The sequence below is a fragment of the Lipotes vexillifer genome, unplaced genomic scaffold, assembly GCF_000442215.2.
Source record: "Lipotes vexillifer unplaced genomic scaffold, Lipotes_vexillifer_v1.1 scaffold750, whole genome shotgun sequence".
Classification (NCBI taxonomy): Eukaryota; Metazoa; Chordata; class Mammalia; order Artiodactyla; family Lipotidae; genus Lipotes; species Lipotes vexillifer.
In genome coordinates, this window is record NW_006774294.1 from 74,836 (window position 1) to 88,793 (window position 13,958).

Sequence of the window (13,958 nt, forward strand, 5' to 3'; positions counted from 1 at the left end):
CTTCTTGCCAACAAGCTCAGGGAAAAGTTAACCTTCTTTATTCTTAAATTTGAAGGTAAATATAATTAGTGAAAGATGTATAATAGGAAAAAAGACAAAAGTTAAGGAACTTTGGAGGAATTTCATTTGATATATTGTTCTTATCTGCTGTGCCACTCATAATATTGAGTATTACGCTTATTCTTACCCATTGTCCTTCAGGATATTTTGAAATATTGTTTTTAAACATCTAGAAAATTTAAAAAGACTTTGTGATTAAAATAATTTACATAAAAGAGGTTGGTCAACATTCCTTTATTTATGCTTTACTATTTTCTTAATTTTGTAGGATATAAAGTGTGATTGAACTGAACATCTATTTGGTTGATCCTCATCATGAACCGTGCTTTTAGCAGGAAGAAAGGTAAGTGTGTCCACTAAAGACCTGGCAGTCATTTCAATATTACTGTTCAAATCAAGCAGAGATGTTAAGAAATCACTTTTTCCAATTATCAAACCATGTGACTCTAGAATGAGTTGCAAAAAATAAAGTGATCTGACTTAGGAAGTTAGTCCTAACTTCACTTTTCATAGCCATAGTACTAAATTCCCTGAGCTTACATGGGCTATAGTGTTTTAAATTCACTCGTGTGTGTGTGTGTGTGTGTGTGTGTGTGTGTGCATGCACTTCACTTTTTATTGAATAATGAATAAGGGTTCATGATAGGTGAATTGATAGCAAGAGGCCAAATACATTTGGTATTAATTTTAAAGTAGGAATTTAAAATAAGTATAAATATATCGTAATTATCAGTACAGAAATTTTTTTAAGGGGCAGGAAAACATGGCATTTGGCAAAATATTTCTTGATACACTCATAGGAAAGATAGAAACAATTGATAGTTTTATATAGTTCAGTAAAGTTCAAATAATGTATCCTTGCTATTCTAGAAAGAGTTCTCTAGTGGTGGGCACAGGGCTCTCTCCTGTTTAACATGTTGTCAGTGACCTGGGAGAGAATACTTAAATGATGCCACTCAAGTTCTTAGGTGATTGAAAGTAGGAAGAGATAACTGATGTGGTAGGATTACAGGCATATGGGGGGGAAATGACTAGTTAGGTCATATTCCACACTGTAAACTTAATAGGATATTGTAAATGGCCAAACATGGGTCCAGAACCTCTAACACTTCTATACTTATTTATATATTGTTATTATTTGGAAGATGCACCTTAATTGCTCTGTGGGTAAAACATGGCTGAAGAATAAAGTCATCAGTGTGGTTATCAAAGGTTCCAGTTCATTTTCTAATGGATGAATAATGAACAGTCTTGAACCAGGAAATAGATTGTTCTGTTCTACTCCATGCCCTCAGTCACAGTGTGTTCTTGCTTTTAAGGATGAATTGACACACTGTAACATGCCTGGTTGAGAAAGGCTGAGATGACTTCAGGACTTTCAACCATGCAACAGGAAGCATGGCTGAGAACCCTTGGTGTGGTCTTGCAATTTTTGAAGACCTATGAATGTTTGAATGCTGTCATTTGTTCATGGAACTAACTTTAATAAAGGACAAATGGGTGTAAATTATAAGGTCATTGATTAAATGTAGGAAAAAAATTCCAACAAAATTGTGCCAAAGTGTAATGGAATTATTCAAAGTGTTACTTTTATTTTTTACTGAAATGAGAGGTGTTCAAACATTTGGATATGGTACAGAGGATTAATGTATTCAGTAGGGATTTAGGTAATGTGAAGAACTTTCAGGTACTTTTCAACCCTGGGAAACTAGGAATTTATTATTTTACTTATTTTTCAGAATAAGAGAAAGGCAAAATGACATTTATTGTGGTCTGTAGCTTGCTTCTGATTTAAAAACATATACCAAAAATAAAATCATGCTTCTTTTATTCCCTTTACTAGTAAAAAATGTAGAAATAATTCTCTGAAATATAGAAGTATTTTTACTAAAACAATAAAAACCTTACATCACAACTCATCACTTTAAACACACTATCTTGTTTTTTAAAGACACTTCAATATCTTCGCTTCTTTTTATTTGCTTAGAATTCCCTTTCCCATGGTTTTAAAATTGAAACTTCACATTTCTAATTTATTCTTTATTTGAATGGGATTTGGAGTGGTTTTTCACTGAGAAATCCCAAGTGTTGGATAGTAAGATGAGTAACTGGCGATTGTATATTTGTCTCACTTGAAGACAGTGGGAGTACAACCATGAGGAAAATCAGAGTGATCTAGAGAATCAAGAAGCAGAAACTTGTTATTTCCTGCTTTGCTGCATTCTCTTTAAATTTCTTTTGACTTCTCTTATTTTTCAAGTCTAGTGATTACATATCAGAAAATTATTGATCAGTATTTCACTCCAGTTCATTTAGAACCTGATGCCGGGAAGTTCTACCTTAAGATCACCAGTCACTTCACACTCTCTCATTTATTACAGTTGTTAAAAGAAAACTTCTTGGAGGCTGTGCTCCTAGTTTCAACCAGTAGCACTATTTGTTGAATTTTAATTTGAGATGTAAAACTGGAATTTTATCAGAGAATTCATATACTTGACCATCAGGAACTGTAATTATAGCCCTAGAGAATATATAATTCAAGTCATCTTTCCAATAACTAGCATCAACATACACTGTACTATACTCTAAACAAAACAAGATCGTCTTTTATCTTTAAAAACTTATCTCTTATTTCATAGATATCCAATTTATTTGGTTATTACATGCAACCTTACTGAATCAGAAACCCAAGGAAAAGAGATTATCTTAAACCTAAACATAATTGTTTTTTTTTCTCTTTTTATTAAATCTCCCAATTAGTAATTTGGTATTCTTTGATTGAATTGTCCAGGCACTTCACTGATTTTCTTTGCAAATGCTTAATGGTTATGAGAGTTGCTCATAGGGTCTGAAAAAAACTGAATGTACTAGAATTGCATCATTTTGGACTATTTTGAAAAGCTCTGTAAAAACTATCTAACCCCAGATTCATAGATTAAATTTTAATTAATGTTTTATAGCTTCTTTCTTTCCCCATGTTAGCTTTCTTTTTGAATTTTTAAAATCTTATATTCTATTTATGTCAAAAATTAATCGTTTAGTTAAAAAAGCATAAACGTGATTATTCAACTAACTACACTTTATGTTCTTTAACTTATCAGTTGATATAGTGATGAGTAGAAATAATCATAGTGCAAAGCACTTAAATTTCAATAGTTTTTAAATATTTTCCTTTTCATGAAAATTTTATTCAAATGCATCCATTCATCCATCAATATTTAGTTTTAAATTAATATGTTCAAAGTAGGTTTTTTCACTATTTTAAGCTCTGGTGATACAAGAATAATGAAGTTTACTGCATCTTTCTAGATGAACTCTTAATCTAAATACATTTGAATACCTAGATTTATTGACCTAGTAGTCAGAGTGGTTTGACAGCTGTCAAATATTTTTGAAATGTTGGCCTTTCCTTTTATGTGAATGTTCACTATTAAGTCAGTGATTATAGTTTAATATCAAGAAAGGGAACACATTCTAGAGTGTCTGTGTTCCTGTTTCATCACCAATTCTATGTATCCAGTATCTTTTGTGGGTCCATATAGTGACCAAAGACCATCATCTGTACCCTTTCTTCAAGGTCAGCCACATCTATATGAGTTAACATATAGTTTTGTCCTGTCAGTTTTTTCTTTTGCCAAAGTATAAATTAGAATGACATTAAGGACTCATTTTGGAAATCCTTCAGGTTTAATAAGTGAATTACCTATACTAGAGGTATGTAATGAACAACCATTAAATCATCAGCACTTGGTGTGTGGATGTAGATTTTTTGTCATTGTAGTAACTGCAGCTTATCCGCTGGTAATTTAGTATTGTGATTATTTTAGTCTTTCACCAGTAACAGCTAGATATACCTAACCTCTTTCTAGGTTACTGCAATACGAGACTATAACAAAGGCAGTGTCATGAGTTTTCAAATAATAGTGTTTTAGAGGAGAAAGCAGTTATCCCTCTGCTTCAGGATTGGAATGAACCATCGGATTCAAACTTTAGTTAGACTTTGCATCTTCCTGAGCTAAGCTGTGTGTCTTGGAAAAGGAGACATGAGAAGAATTGAGTTAAGGGGTAAAAAAAAGGAACTAGATATCTTTCTAGGTTTTCTGAAGGCAGGTCTTTGGTGTTTTTATTATCTTGGCATACAGTATTGTGATAAATTTATTTTAGTATACAAGAGCAAGACTATATTCCACATCTAAGTACAAATTATTCTTGAATTAATCATATCACTATCCAGTAGCAATCATAAAGAGAAAACTATAGTTAAAATGAAAATCCATACAAGAAATAAGAGTTATACATTATTGTCAGTGTCAGTATGTCAATACCACTTTTTGAAGCCTAGGATGTATTGCTTCTCAAAATATTTCACCCAAGTACGGCTGTCACATATCCACTTCAGTAATCAGAAATAGCCCTAAAATTCATCATGGGCACCGGATTTTATTGATCCCTCATGTTTTGTCTTAGAAATTCTTGAGAATATTGCATTGAACCCCATAAACATATTTAATATATAGTGCATTATCCTTTGAATGGTTTAAAATAATTAAAATTCCAGGAATATATGCCATTTTCTCTAAGTCTTCACATTCCTCCAGTTTGAGAACATATTAATTATACCAAACTAGTTTCTGTTAACATCATTTTTAAATGTTCTGAATTGAATGTTGAAAATGCTTTGTTAGTAATCTGATATTTTCTTTTAGTGTGTACTTATTTAATATTTTTCATGGTAAAATATATGTCTAATTTTATTCTATTTATAATATTGATTCTAAATTTTTAAATTCCCATTAGGAGTAAAATATTCACAAAACTCCACTTAAGACATAACATATTTGAAGATTAAGTTTTACTACAGACAAATGCAGTTTGTAAAAAATCAGCAAATTTGATTTGTGTAAACATTAGCATGTTTTGCTTTTCTCCTGCTTATATGTTCCACAGAATATTTTTGGAAGATATGTGGAATATATAAATAAAATTCAAAAACTGAATGAAAATTTTATTTTCTATTTCTATCAATAATATACAATACAAATTACTTTCGATATCTTCTATTTTTTTTAACATCTTTACTGGAGTATAATTGCTTTACAATCTTCTTTTAGTTACTTTTATTTCTATTATTCTGTTACACTAATTTAAATAGTGTAATAATTTCAAATTACTGCATTTAAGATTATTTATATCCAAAACTCCTGATAGTGGACCGTCAATCAATGTTTCTCTAAATTGAGGCTAAAAAGTTATCCTAATATTATATTAATTTTTAAATGAATTTAGTAGATTGATTCATTTCAGCTTTATATAAATGCAGTTGTTAGTTTAATGTTAGAATTTCCCATTACTAAATAGTTAATTCTTGATACTAAGGAATAGTAACAGTCATGAGAAAAGAGCAGATTACTATTTATTGAAAAGGGAATTAAGAAAAATAACCTGTTATTCATGAGAGTATCACATGAAATAAGAAAAATAGCACATAATTATTCACATAATTGATATAATTACTCATAGCCCAACTGATGTTCTTTTAATATTCTTTAAAAATTCAAAATTGTTTTATTATTAGAAAGCTTTTAAAAGGAAAAGACTTTTATATTAAGGAAAGAATCCTATAATTACTTTGTGGTTACATTGTTCATATATCTGATTAGTTATTATTTCTCATTTTAGCAAAACTATCTCCAAATTAGAAGAGCTCCCATCCATATCAGACTCCTTTCAAATGCATGAATATGACACCCTTAGAACCTGTGATTTAATTTAACACTGTGTATTCTTCATTGCAGACAAAACATGGATGCATACGCCAGAGGCTTTATCAAAACATTACATTCCCTATAATGCAAAGGTAAAATAGTTCATATGATACTACTGAATTTTATTTTGCTATAGTATTATTGCTAATACATATATTTTTTTATTTAACATCTTTATTGGAGTATAATTGCTTTAGAATGTTGTGTTAGTTTCTGCTATATAACAAAGTGAACCAGCTATATGTATACATATATCCCCATATTCCCTCCCTCTTCCGTCTCCCTCCCACCCTCCCTATCCCACCCCTCTAGGTGGTCACAAAGCACCGAGCTGATCTCCCTCTGCATTGCAGCTGCTTCCCACTAGCTATCTATTTTACATTTGGTAGTGTATATACGTCAATCCTGCTCTCTCAAGTCATCCCATCTTACCCATCCCCTTCCCCATGTCCACAAGTCGATTCGCTATGTCTGCATCTTTATTCTTGTCCTGCCCCTAGGTTCATGAGAACCTTTTTCAGATTGCATGTATATGTGTTAGCATACGGTGTTTGTTTTTCTCTTTTTGACTTACTTCATTCTGTATGACAGACTCTAAGTCCATCCACCTCACTACAAATAACTCAATTTCATTTCATTTTATGGTTGAGTAATATTCCATGGTATATACATGCCACATCTTCTTTATCCATTCATCTGTTGATGGACACTTAGGTTGGTTCCATGTCCTGGCTATTGTAAATACTGCTGCAATGAACACTGTGGTACATGACCCTTTTTGAATTATGGTTTTCTCGGGTATATGCCCATTAGTGGGATTGCTGGGTCATATGGTAGTTTTATTTTTAGTTTCTCAAGGAACCTCCGTACTGTTCTCCATCATGGCTGTATCAATGTACAATCCCACCAACAGTGCAAGAGGGTTATCTTTTCTCCACACCCTCTCCAGCATTTATTGTTTGTAGTGTTTTTGATAGAGGCATGTGAGGTGTGAGGTGACACCTCATAGTTTTGATTTGCATTTCTCTAATGATTAGTGATATTGAGCATTCTTTCATGTGTTTGTTGGCCATCTGTATATCTTCTTCGGAGAAATATCTATTTAGGTCTTTCGCCCATTTTTGGATTGGGTTGTTTGTTTTTTTGATATTGACCTGCATGAGCTGCTTGTATATTTTGGAGATTAATCCTTTGTCAGTTGCTTTATTTGCAAATATTTTCTCCCATTCTGAGGGCTTTCTTTTCGTCTTGTTTATGGTTTCCTTTGCTGTGCAAAAGCTTTTAAGTTTCATTAGGTCTTATTTATTTCTTTTTGTTTTTATTTCCGTTTCTCCGGGAGGTGGGTCAAAAAGGATCTTGCTGTGATTTATGTCACAGAGTGTTCTGCCTATGTTTTCCTCTAAGAGTTTTATAGTGTCTGACCTTACATTTAGGTCTTTAATCCATTTTGAGTTTATTTTTGTGTATGGTGTTAGGAAGTATGCTAATTTCATTCCCTTACATGTAGCTGTCCAGTTTTCCCAGCACCACTTATTGAAGAGGCTGTCTTTTCTGCATTATACATTCTTGCCCCCTTTATCAAAGATAACGTGACCATATGTGCGTGGGTTTATCTCTGGGCTTTCTATCCTGTTCTATTGATCTATATTTCTGTTTTTGTGCCAGTACCATACTGGCTTGATTACTGTAGCTTTGTAGTATAGTCGGAAGTCAGGCAGCCTGATTATTCCAGCTCTGCCTTTCTTTATCAAGATTGCTTTGGCTATTCTGGGCCTTCTGTGCTTCCATACAAATTGTGAAATTTTTTGTTGTCATTCTGTGAAAAATGCCATTGGTAGTTTGATAGGGATTGCATTGAATCTGTAAATTGCTTTGGGTAGTATAGTCATTTTCACAATGTTGATTCTTCCAATCCAAGAACATGGTATATCTCTCCATCTGTTTGTATCATCTTTAATTCTTTCATCAGTGTCTCATAGTTTTCTGAGTACAGATCTTTTACCTCCTTAGGTAGGTTTATTCCTAGATATTTTATTATTTTTGTTGCAGTGGTAAATAGGAGTGTTTTCTTAATTTCTCTTTCAGATCTTTCATCATTAGTTTATAGGAATGCAAGAGATTTCTGTGCATTAATTTTGTATCCTGCTACTTTACCAAATTCATTGATTAGCTCTAATAGTTTTCTGGTAGCATCTTTAGGATTCTCGATGTATAGTATCATGTCATCTGCAAACAGTGACAGTTTTACTTCTTCTTTTCACATTTTTAAATTTCTTTTTCTTCTCTGATTGCTTTGTCTAAAACTTCCAAAACTATGTTGAATAATAGTGGTGAGAGTGGGCAATCTTGTCTTGTTCCTGATCTTAGAGGAAATGGTTTCAGTTTTTCACCATTGAGGACGATGTTGGCTGTGGGTTTGTCATATATGGCCTTTATTATATTGAGGTAAGTTCCCTCTATGCCTACTTTCTGGAGAGTTTTTGTCATAAATGGGTGTTGAATTTTGTTGAAAGCTTTTTCTGCATCTATTGAGATTATCATATGGTTTTTATCCTTCAATTTGTTAATATGGTGTATCACATGAATTGATTTCCGTATATTGAAGAATCCTTGCATTCCTGGAATAAACCTCACTTGATCATGGTGTATGATCCTTTAATGTGCTGTTGGATTTTGTTTGCTAGTATTTTGTTGAGGACTTCTGCATCTATGTTCATCAGTGATATTGGCCTGTAGTTTTCTTTTTTTGTAACATCTTTGTCTGGTTTTGGCATCAGGATGATGGTTGCCTCGTAGAATGAGTTTGGGAGTGTTCCTCCCTCTGCTATATTTTGGAAGAATTTGAGAAGGATAGGTGTTAGCTCTTCTCTAAATGTTTGATAGAATTTGCCTGTGCAGCCATCTGGCCCCGGGCTTTTTTGTTGGAAGATTTTTAATCACAGTCTCAGTTTCAGTGCTTGTGATTGGTCTGTTTATACTTTCTGTTTCTTCCTGGTTCAGTCTCAGAAGGTTGGGCTTTTCTAAGAATTTGTCCATCTCTTCCAGGATTTCTATTTTATTGGCATATAGTTGCTTGTAGTAATCTCTCATGATACTTTATTTTTCTTCAGTGTCCGTTGTTACTTCTCCTTTTCCATTTCTAATTCTGTTGATTTGAATATTCTCCCCTTTTTTCTTGATGAGTCTGGCTAATGGTTTATCAATTTTGTTTATCTTCTTAAAGAACCAGCTTTTAGTTTTATTGATCTTTGCTATTATTTCCTTCATTTCTTTTTCATTTATTTCTGATCTGATATTCATGGTTCCTTTCCTTCTGCTAACTTTGAGTTTTTTTTGTTCTTCTTTCTCTAATTGCTTTAGGTGTAAGCTTAGGTTGTTTATTTGGGATGTTTCTTGTTTCTTGAGGGAGGATTGTATTGCTATAAACTTCCCTCTTAGAACTGGTTTTGCTGCATCCCATAGGTTTTGGGTCACCATGTTTTCATTGTCATTTGTCTCTAGGTAGTTTTTGATTTCCTCTTTGATTTCTTCAGTGATCTCTTGCTTGTATAGTAGAGTATTGTTTAGCCTCCATGTGTTTGTATTTTTTACAGATTTTTTTCCTGTAATTGATATCTAGTCTCAAAGCATTGTGGTCAGAGAAGATACTTGATATGATTTCAATTTTCTTAAATTTACTAAGGCTTGATTTGTGACCCAAGATATGATCTATGCTGGAGAATGTTCCATGAGCACTTGAGAAGAAAGTGTATTGTACTGTTTTTGGATGGAATGTCCTATAAATATTAATTAAGTCCATCTTGTTTAATGTGTGATTTAAAGCTGTGTTTCCTTATTTATTTTCATTTTGTTTGATCAGTCCGTTGGTGAAAGTGAGGTGTTAAAAGTCCCCTACTATTAATGTGTTACTGTCGTTTTCTCCTTTTATGGCTATTAGCATTTGCCTTATATATTGAGGTGCTTCTATGTTGAGTGCATAAATATTGACAATTGTTATATCTTCTTCTTGTATTGATCCCTTGATGATTTTGTAGTGTCTGTCTTTGTCTCTTGTAATAGTCTTTATTTTAAAGTCATTTTGTCTGATATGAGAATTGCTACTCCAGCTTTCTTTTGATTTCCATTTGCATGGAATATCTTTTTCCATATTCTCACTTCCAGTCTGTATGTGTCCCTAGGTCTGAAGTGGGTCTCTTGTAGACAGCATATATACGGGTCTTGTTTTTGTATCCATTCAACCAGTCTATGTCTTTTGGTTGGAGCATTTCAACCATTTACATTTAAGGTAATTATTGATATGTATGTTCCTATTACCATTTTCTTAATTGTTTTGGGTTTGCTATTGTAGGTCTTTTCCTTCTCTTGTGTTTCCTGCCTAGAGAAGTTCCTTTAGCATTTGTTGTAAAGCTGGTTTGGTGGTGCTGAATTCTCTTAGCTTTTGCTGTCTGTAAAGGTTTTAATTTCTCCATTGAATCTGAATGAGATCCTTGCTGGGTAGAGTAATCTTGGTTGTAGGTTTTTGCCTTTCATCACTTTGAATATGCTCTGCCACTCTCTTCTGGCTTACAGAGTTACTGCTGAAAGATCAGCTCTTAACTTTATGGGGATTCCCTTGTATGTTATTTGTTTCTTTTCCCTTGCTGCTTTTAATTTTTTTCTTAGTATTTAATTTTTGATAGTTTGATTAATATGTGTCTTGGCATGTTTCTCCTTGGATTTATCCTGTATGAGACTCTCTGCGCTTCCTGGACTTGGTTATTTCCTTTACCAATTTAGGGAAGTTTTCAACTGTAATCTCTTCAAATATTTTCTCAGATCCTTGCTTTTTCTCTTCTTCTTCTGAGACCCCTATAATTTGAATGTTGGTGTGTTTAATGTTGTCCCAGAGGTCTCTGAGACTGTCCTCAATTCTTTTCATTCTTTTTTCTTTATTCTGCTCTGCAGTAGTTATTTCCACTATTTATCTTCCAGGTCACTCATCCATTCTTTTGCCTCAGTTATTCTGCTATTGATTCCTTCTGGAGAAGTTTTAATTTCATTTATTGTGTTGTTTATCATTGTTTTTTTGCCCTTTAGTTCTTATAGGTCCTTGTTAAATGTTTCTTGTATTTTCTCCATTCTATTTCCAGGATTTTGGATCACCTTTACTGTCATTACTCTGAATTCTTTTTCAGTTAGACTGCCTACTTCCTCTTCATTTGTTTGGTCTGTTGGGTTTTTTCCTTGCTCCTTCATCTGCTGTGTATTTCTCTGTCTTCTCATTTTGCTTAACTTACTGTGTTTGGGGTCTCCTTTTCGTAGGCTTTAGGTTCATAGTTCCTATTGTTTTTGGTGTCTGCCCCCAGTGGGTCAGGTTGGTTCAGTGGCTTGTGTAGGCTTCCTGGTGGAGGGGACTGGTGCCTGTATTCTGGTGGGTGGGGCTGGATCTTGTCTTTCCGATTCGCAGAGCCACATCTGGTGTTGTGTTTTGGGGTGTCTGTGTGCTTATTATGATTTTAGGCAGCCTCTCTGCTAATGGGTGGGGTGTGTTCCTGTCTTGCTGGTTTTTGGCGTGGGGCATCCAACACTGGAGCTTGCTGGCCGTTGTGTGGAGCTGGGTCTTAGTGTTGACATGGAAATGTCTGGGAGAGCTGTCACCAATTGATATTACATGGGGCCAGGAGGTCTGTGGTGGTTCAGTGTCCTGAACTCGGCTCTCCAACCTAAGAGACTCAGGCCTGACCCTAGGCCAGAGCACCAAGACCCTGTCAGCCACACGGCTCAGAAGAAAAGGAAAAAAAAAAAGAAAGAAAAAAAATAATAATTTTTTTTAATTATTGAAAGAAAAAAGTTATTAAATTAAGAAAGTAATAATTATAATTTAAAATAAAAAGAAGAGAGCAACCAAACCAATAAACAAATCCACCGATGATAACAAGCGCTAAAACTATAGTAAGATTAACATAAAAATCAGAAACAAGTCAGTCGCAGACAACAAACCTAAGTCTACAGTTGCTCCCAAAGTCCACCACCTCGATTTTGGGATGATTTGTTGTCTATTCAGTTATTCCACAGAGGCAGGGTACATCAAGTTGATTGTAGGGATTTAATCCACTGCTCCTGACACTGCTCGGAGAAATTTCCCTTTCTCTTCTTTGTTCGCACAGCTCCTGGGGTTCAGCTTTGGTTTTGGCCCCACCTCTGCATGTAGGTCACCCTCAGGCATCTGTTCCCACCCAGACAGGAAGAGGTTAAAGCAGCGGCTGATGAGGGAGCTCTTGCTCACTCATGCGGGGGTGGGGGACAAGGGAGGGAGGGGTATTGTAGTTATAATTGGAATGTGGGCAAGCCTGTGGCAGCAGAGGCCAATGTGACATTGCAACAGCCTGAGGCATGCTGTGTGTTCTCCCTGGGAAGTTGTCTGTGGATCATGGGACCCTGGCAGTGGCGGGCTGCACAGGCTCCTGGGTGGGGGTGTGTGTGTGGATAGTGACCTGTGCTTGCACACAGGATTCTTGGTGGCTGCAGCAGCAGCGTTAGTGTTTCATGCCCGTCTCTGGTGTCTGAGCTGATAGCCGCGGCTTGCGCCCGTCTCTGGAGCCCATTTAGGCGGTGCTGTGAATCCCCTCTCCTCGCGCACCCTGAAACAATCATCTCTTTCTTCTTAGCCAGGTCCAGACTTTTTCCTGGACTCCCTCCCGGCTAGCTGTGGCGCACTAGCCCCCTTCAGGCTGTGTTCACGCAGCCAACCCCAATCCTCTCCCTGGGATCTGACCTCCGAAGCCGGAGCCTCAATTCCCAGCCCCCGCCCGCCCCGGCGGGTGAGCAGACAAGCCTCTCGGGCTGGTGAGTGCTGGTCGGCACTGATCCTCTGTGCGGAAATCTCTCCACTTTGCCCTCCGCACCCCTGTTGCTCCCCTCTCCTCCATGATTCCGAAGCTTCCAGCCTCCCACTGCCAACCCCCGTCCCTGCCAGTGAAGGGGCTTCCTAGTGTGTGGAAACTTTACCTCCTTCCTATCTCCCTCCCAGAGGTGCAGGTCCCGTCCCTATTCTTTTGCCTCTGTTTTTTCTTTCTTCTTTTGCCATACCCAGTTACGTGGGGAGTTTCTTGCCTTTTGGGCGGTCTGAGGTCTTCTGCCAGTGTTCAGCAGGTGTTCTGAAGGAGCTGTTCCACCTATAGATGTATTTTTGATGTATTTATAGGGAGGAAGGTTATCTCCATGTCTTAGTCCTCTGCCATCTTGAAGGTCCCCTTATTATTGCTAATTTATGGTTGATTTTATAAAGATTGTTTATGCTTCGGCATTTCTTAGTAGATGATCCCTGAAAAATTTTGCATAAATAAAATAATTTTGTTTATATAATATGGGAAGTTATTTTTCTTTCCAAGTAAGTATTCTATTTTATAAAAGACTATCCTTTATAATTTCTGTTTAAATCATGAATGTAGTTTCTTCAAATGATTTTGGCTATTGTTAAAATTATTGCAGTATTGTGGCCTATAAGAAATAAAACAACCAACAAATTAGTTTCCTTTAAAAATACTTAATGTTGCATTAAACAGACAAATATAAAAACTAGTCTGGTTATGAACTGCAATTTTAATGAATGTAATTATCACCCAAAAAAAGGAGGCAAAACGTAAACTAATAAGAAAACACAGAAAAAGTGCATATTTTTTATGAATCTTTTGTACAAGTGCTGCATTTTAATAGAGAAATAGAAACAATCCATATTCCATGTCTTCAAAGATTTGATTCATTGCTGTTGTTGGAAAACTGGACAAATGAATGAATGCCATTTACAAAAGGATCTTTAAAGGAAGGTGTTATTTTTATAATTAATGAGCACTAAACGTGAACTAGATTTCATAGAAATCTGTTTAAATTTGGAAGAGACAGATGTGAATTAAAGAGCTGGGTTTGGGAATAAGGGAGTGGGCCAGACTTAAGCAACTGACCTTTGGAGATGGCATGGGGGAAAATAGAAAATGATAAAATTATTTTTATAAGAGAACAGTGGATTCGTGGGATATAAAGAGATTAGTTATGAGGAATTATTTCAGGAAAAATTTTCTAAAAAGTTGTTGAACTGAGAGCCGATGATGTTTAATAGGAAACCTCTACAGCACTGGTCTGAGTCTGAATCAGCAG

General features: G+C 35.3%; 1 protein-coding gene across 3 annotated transcripts in view; it reads left to right on the forward strand.

The window, feature by feature from the left end:
- The first annotated feature begins 326 nt into the window (after positions 1–326).
- GULP1 (GULP PTB domain containing engulfment adaptor 1) overlaps positions 327–13,958 on the forward strand; it is a 108,094-nt gene continuing 94,462 nt past the window's right edge. For all 3 annotated transcript variants that reach the window (XM_007449097.1, XM_007449096.1, XM_007449098.1), the window contains exons 1-2: positions 327–403; positions 5,856–5,917. In XM_007449097.1, coding sequence (XP_007449159.1) covers positions 376–403; positions 5,856–5,917 — 90 coding nt within the window. In that variant the 5' untranslated portion in view covers positions 327–375. The remainder of the gene's footprint in view (positions 404–5,855; positions 5,918–13,958) is intronic.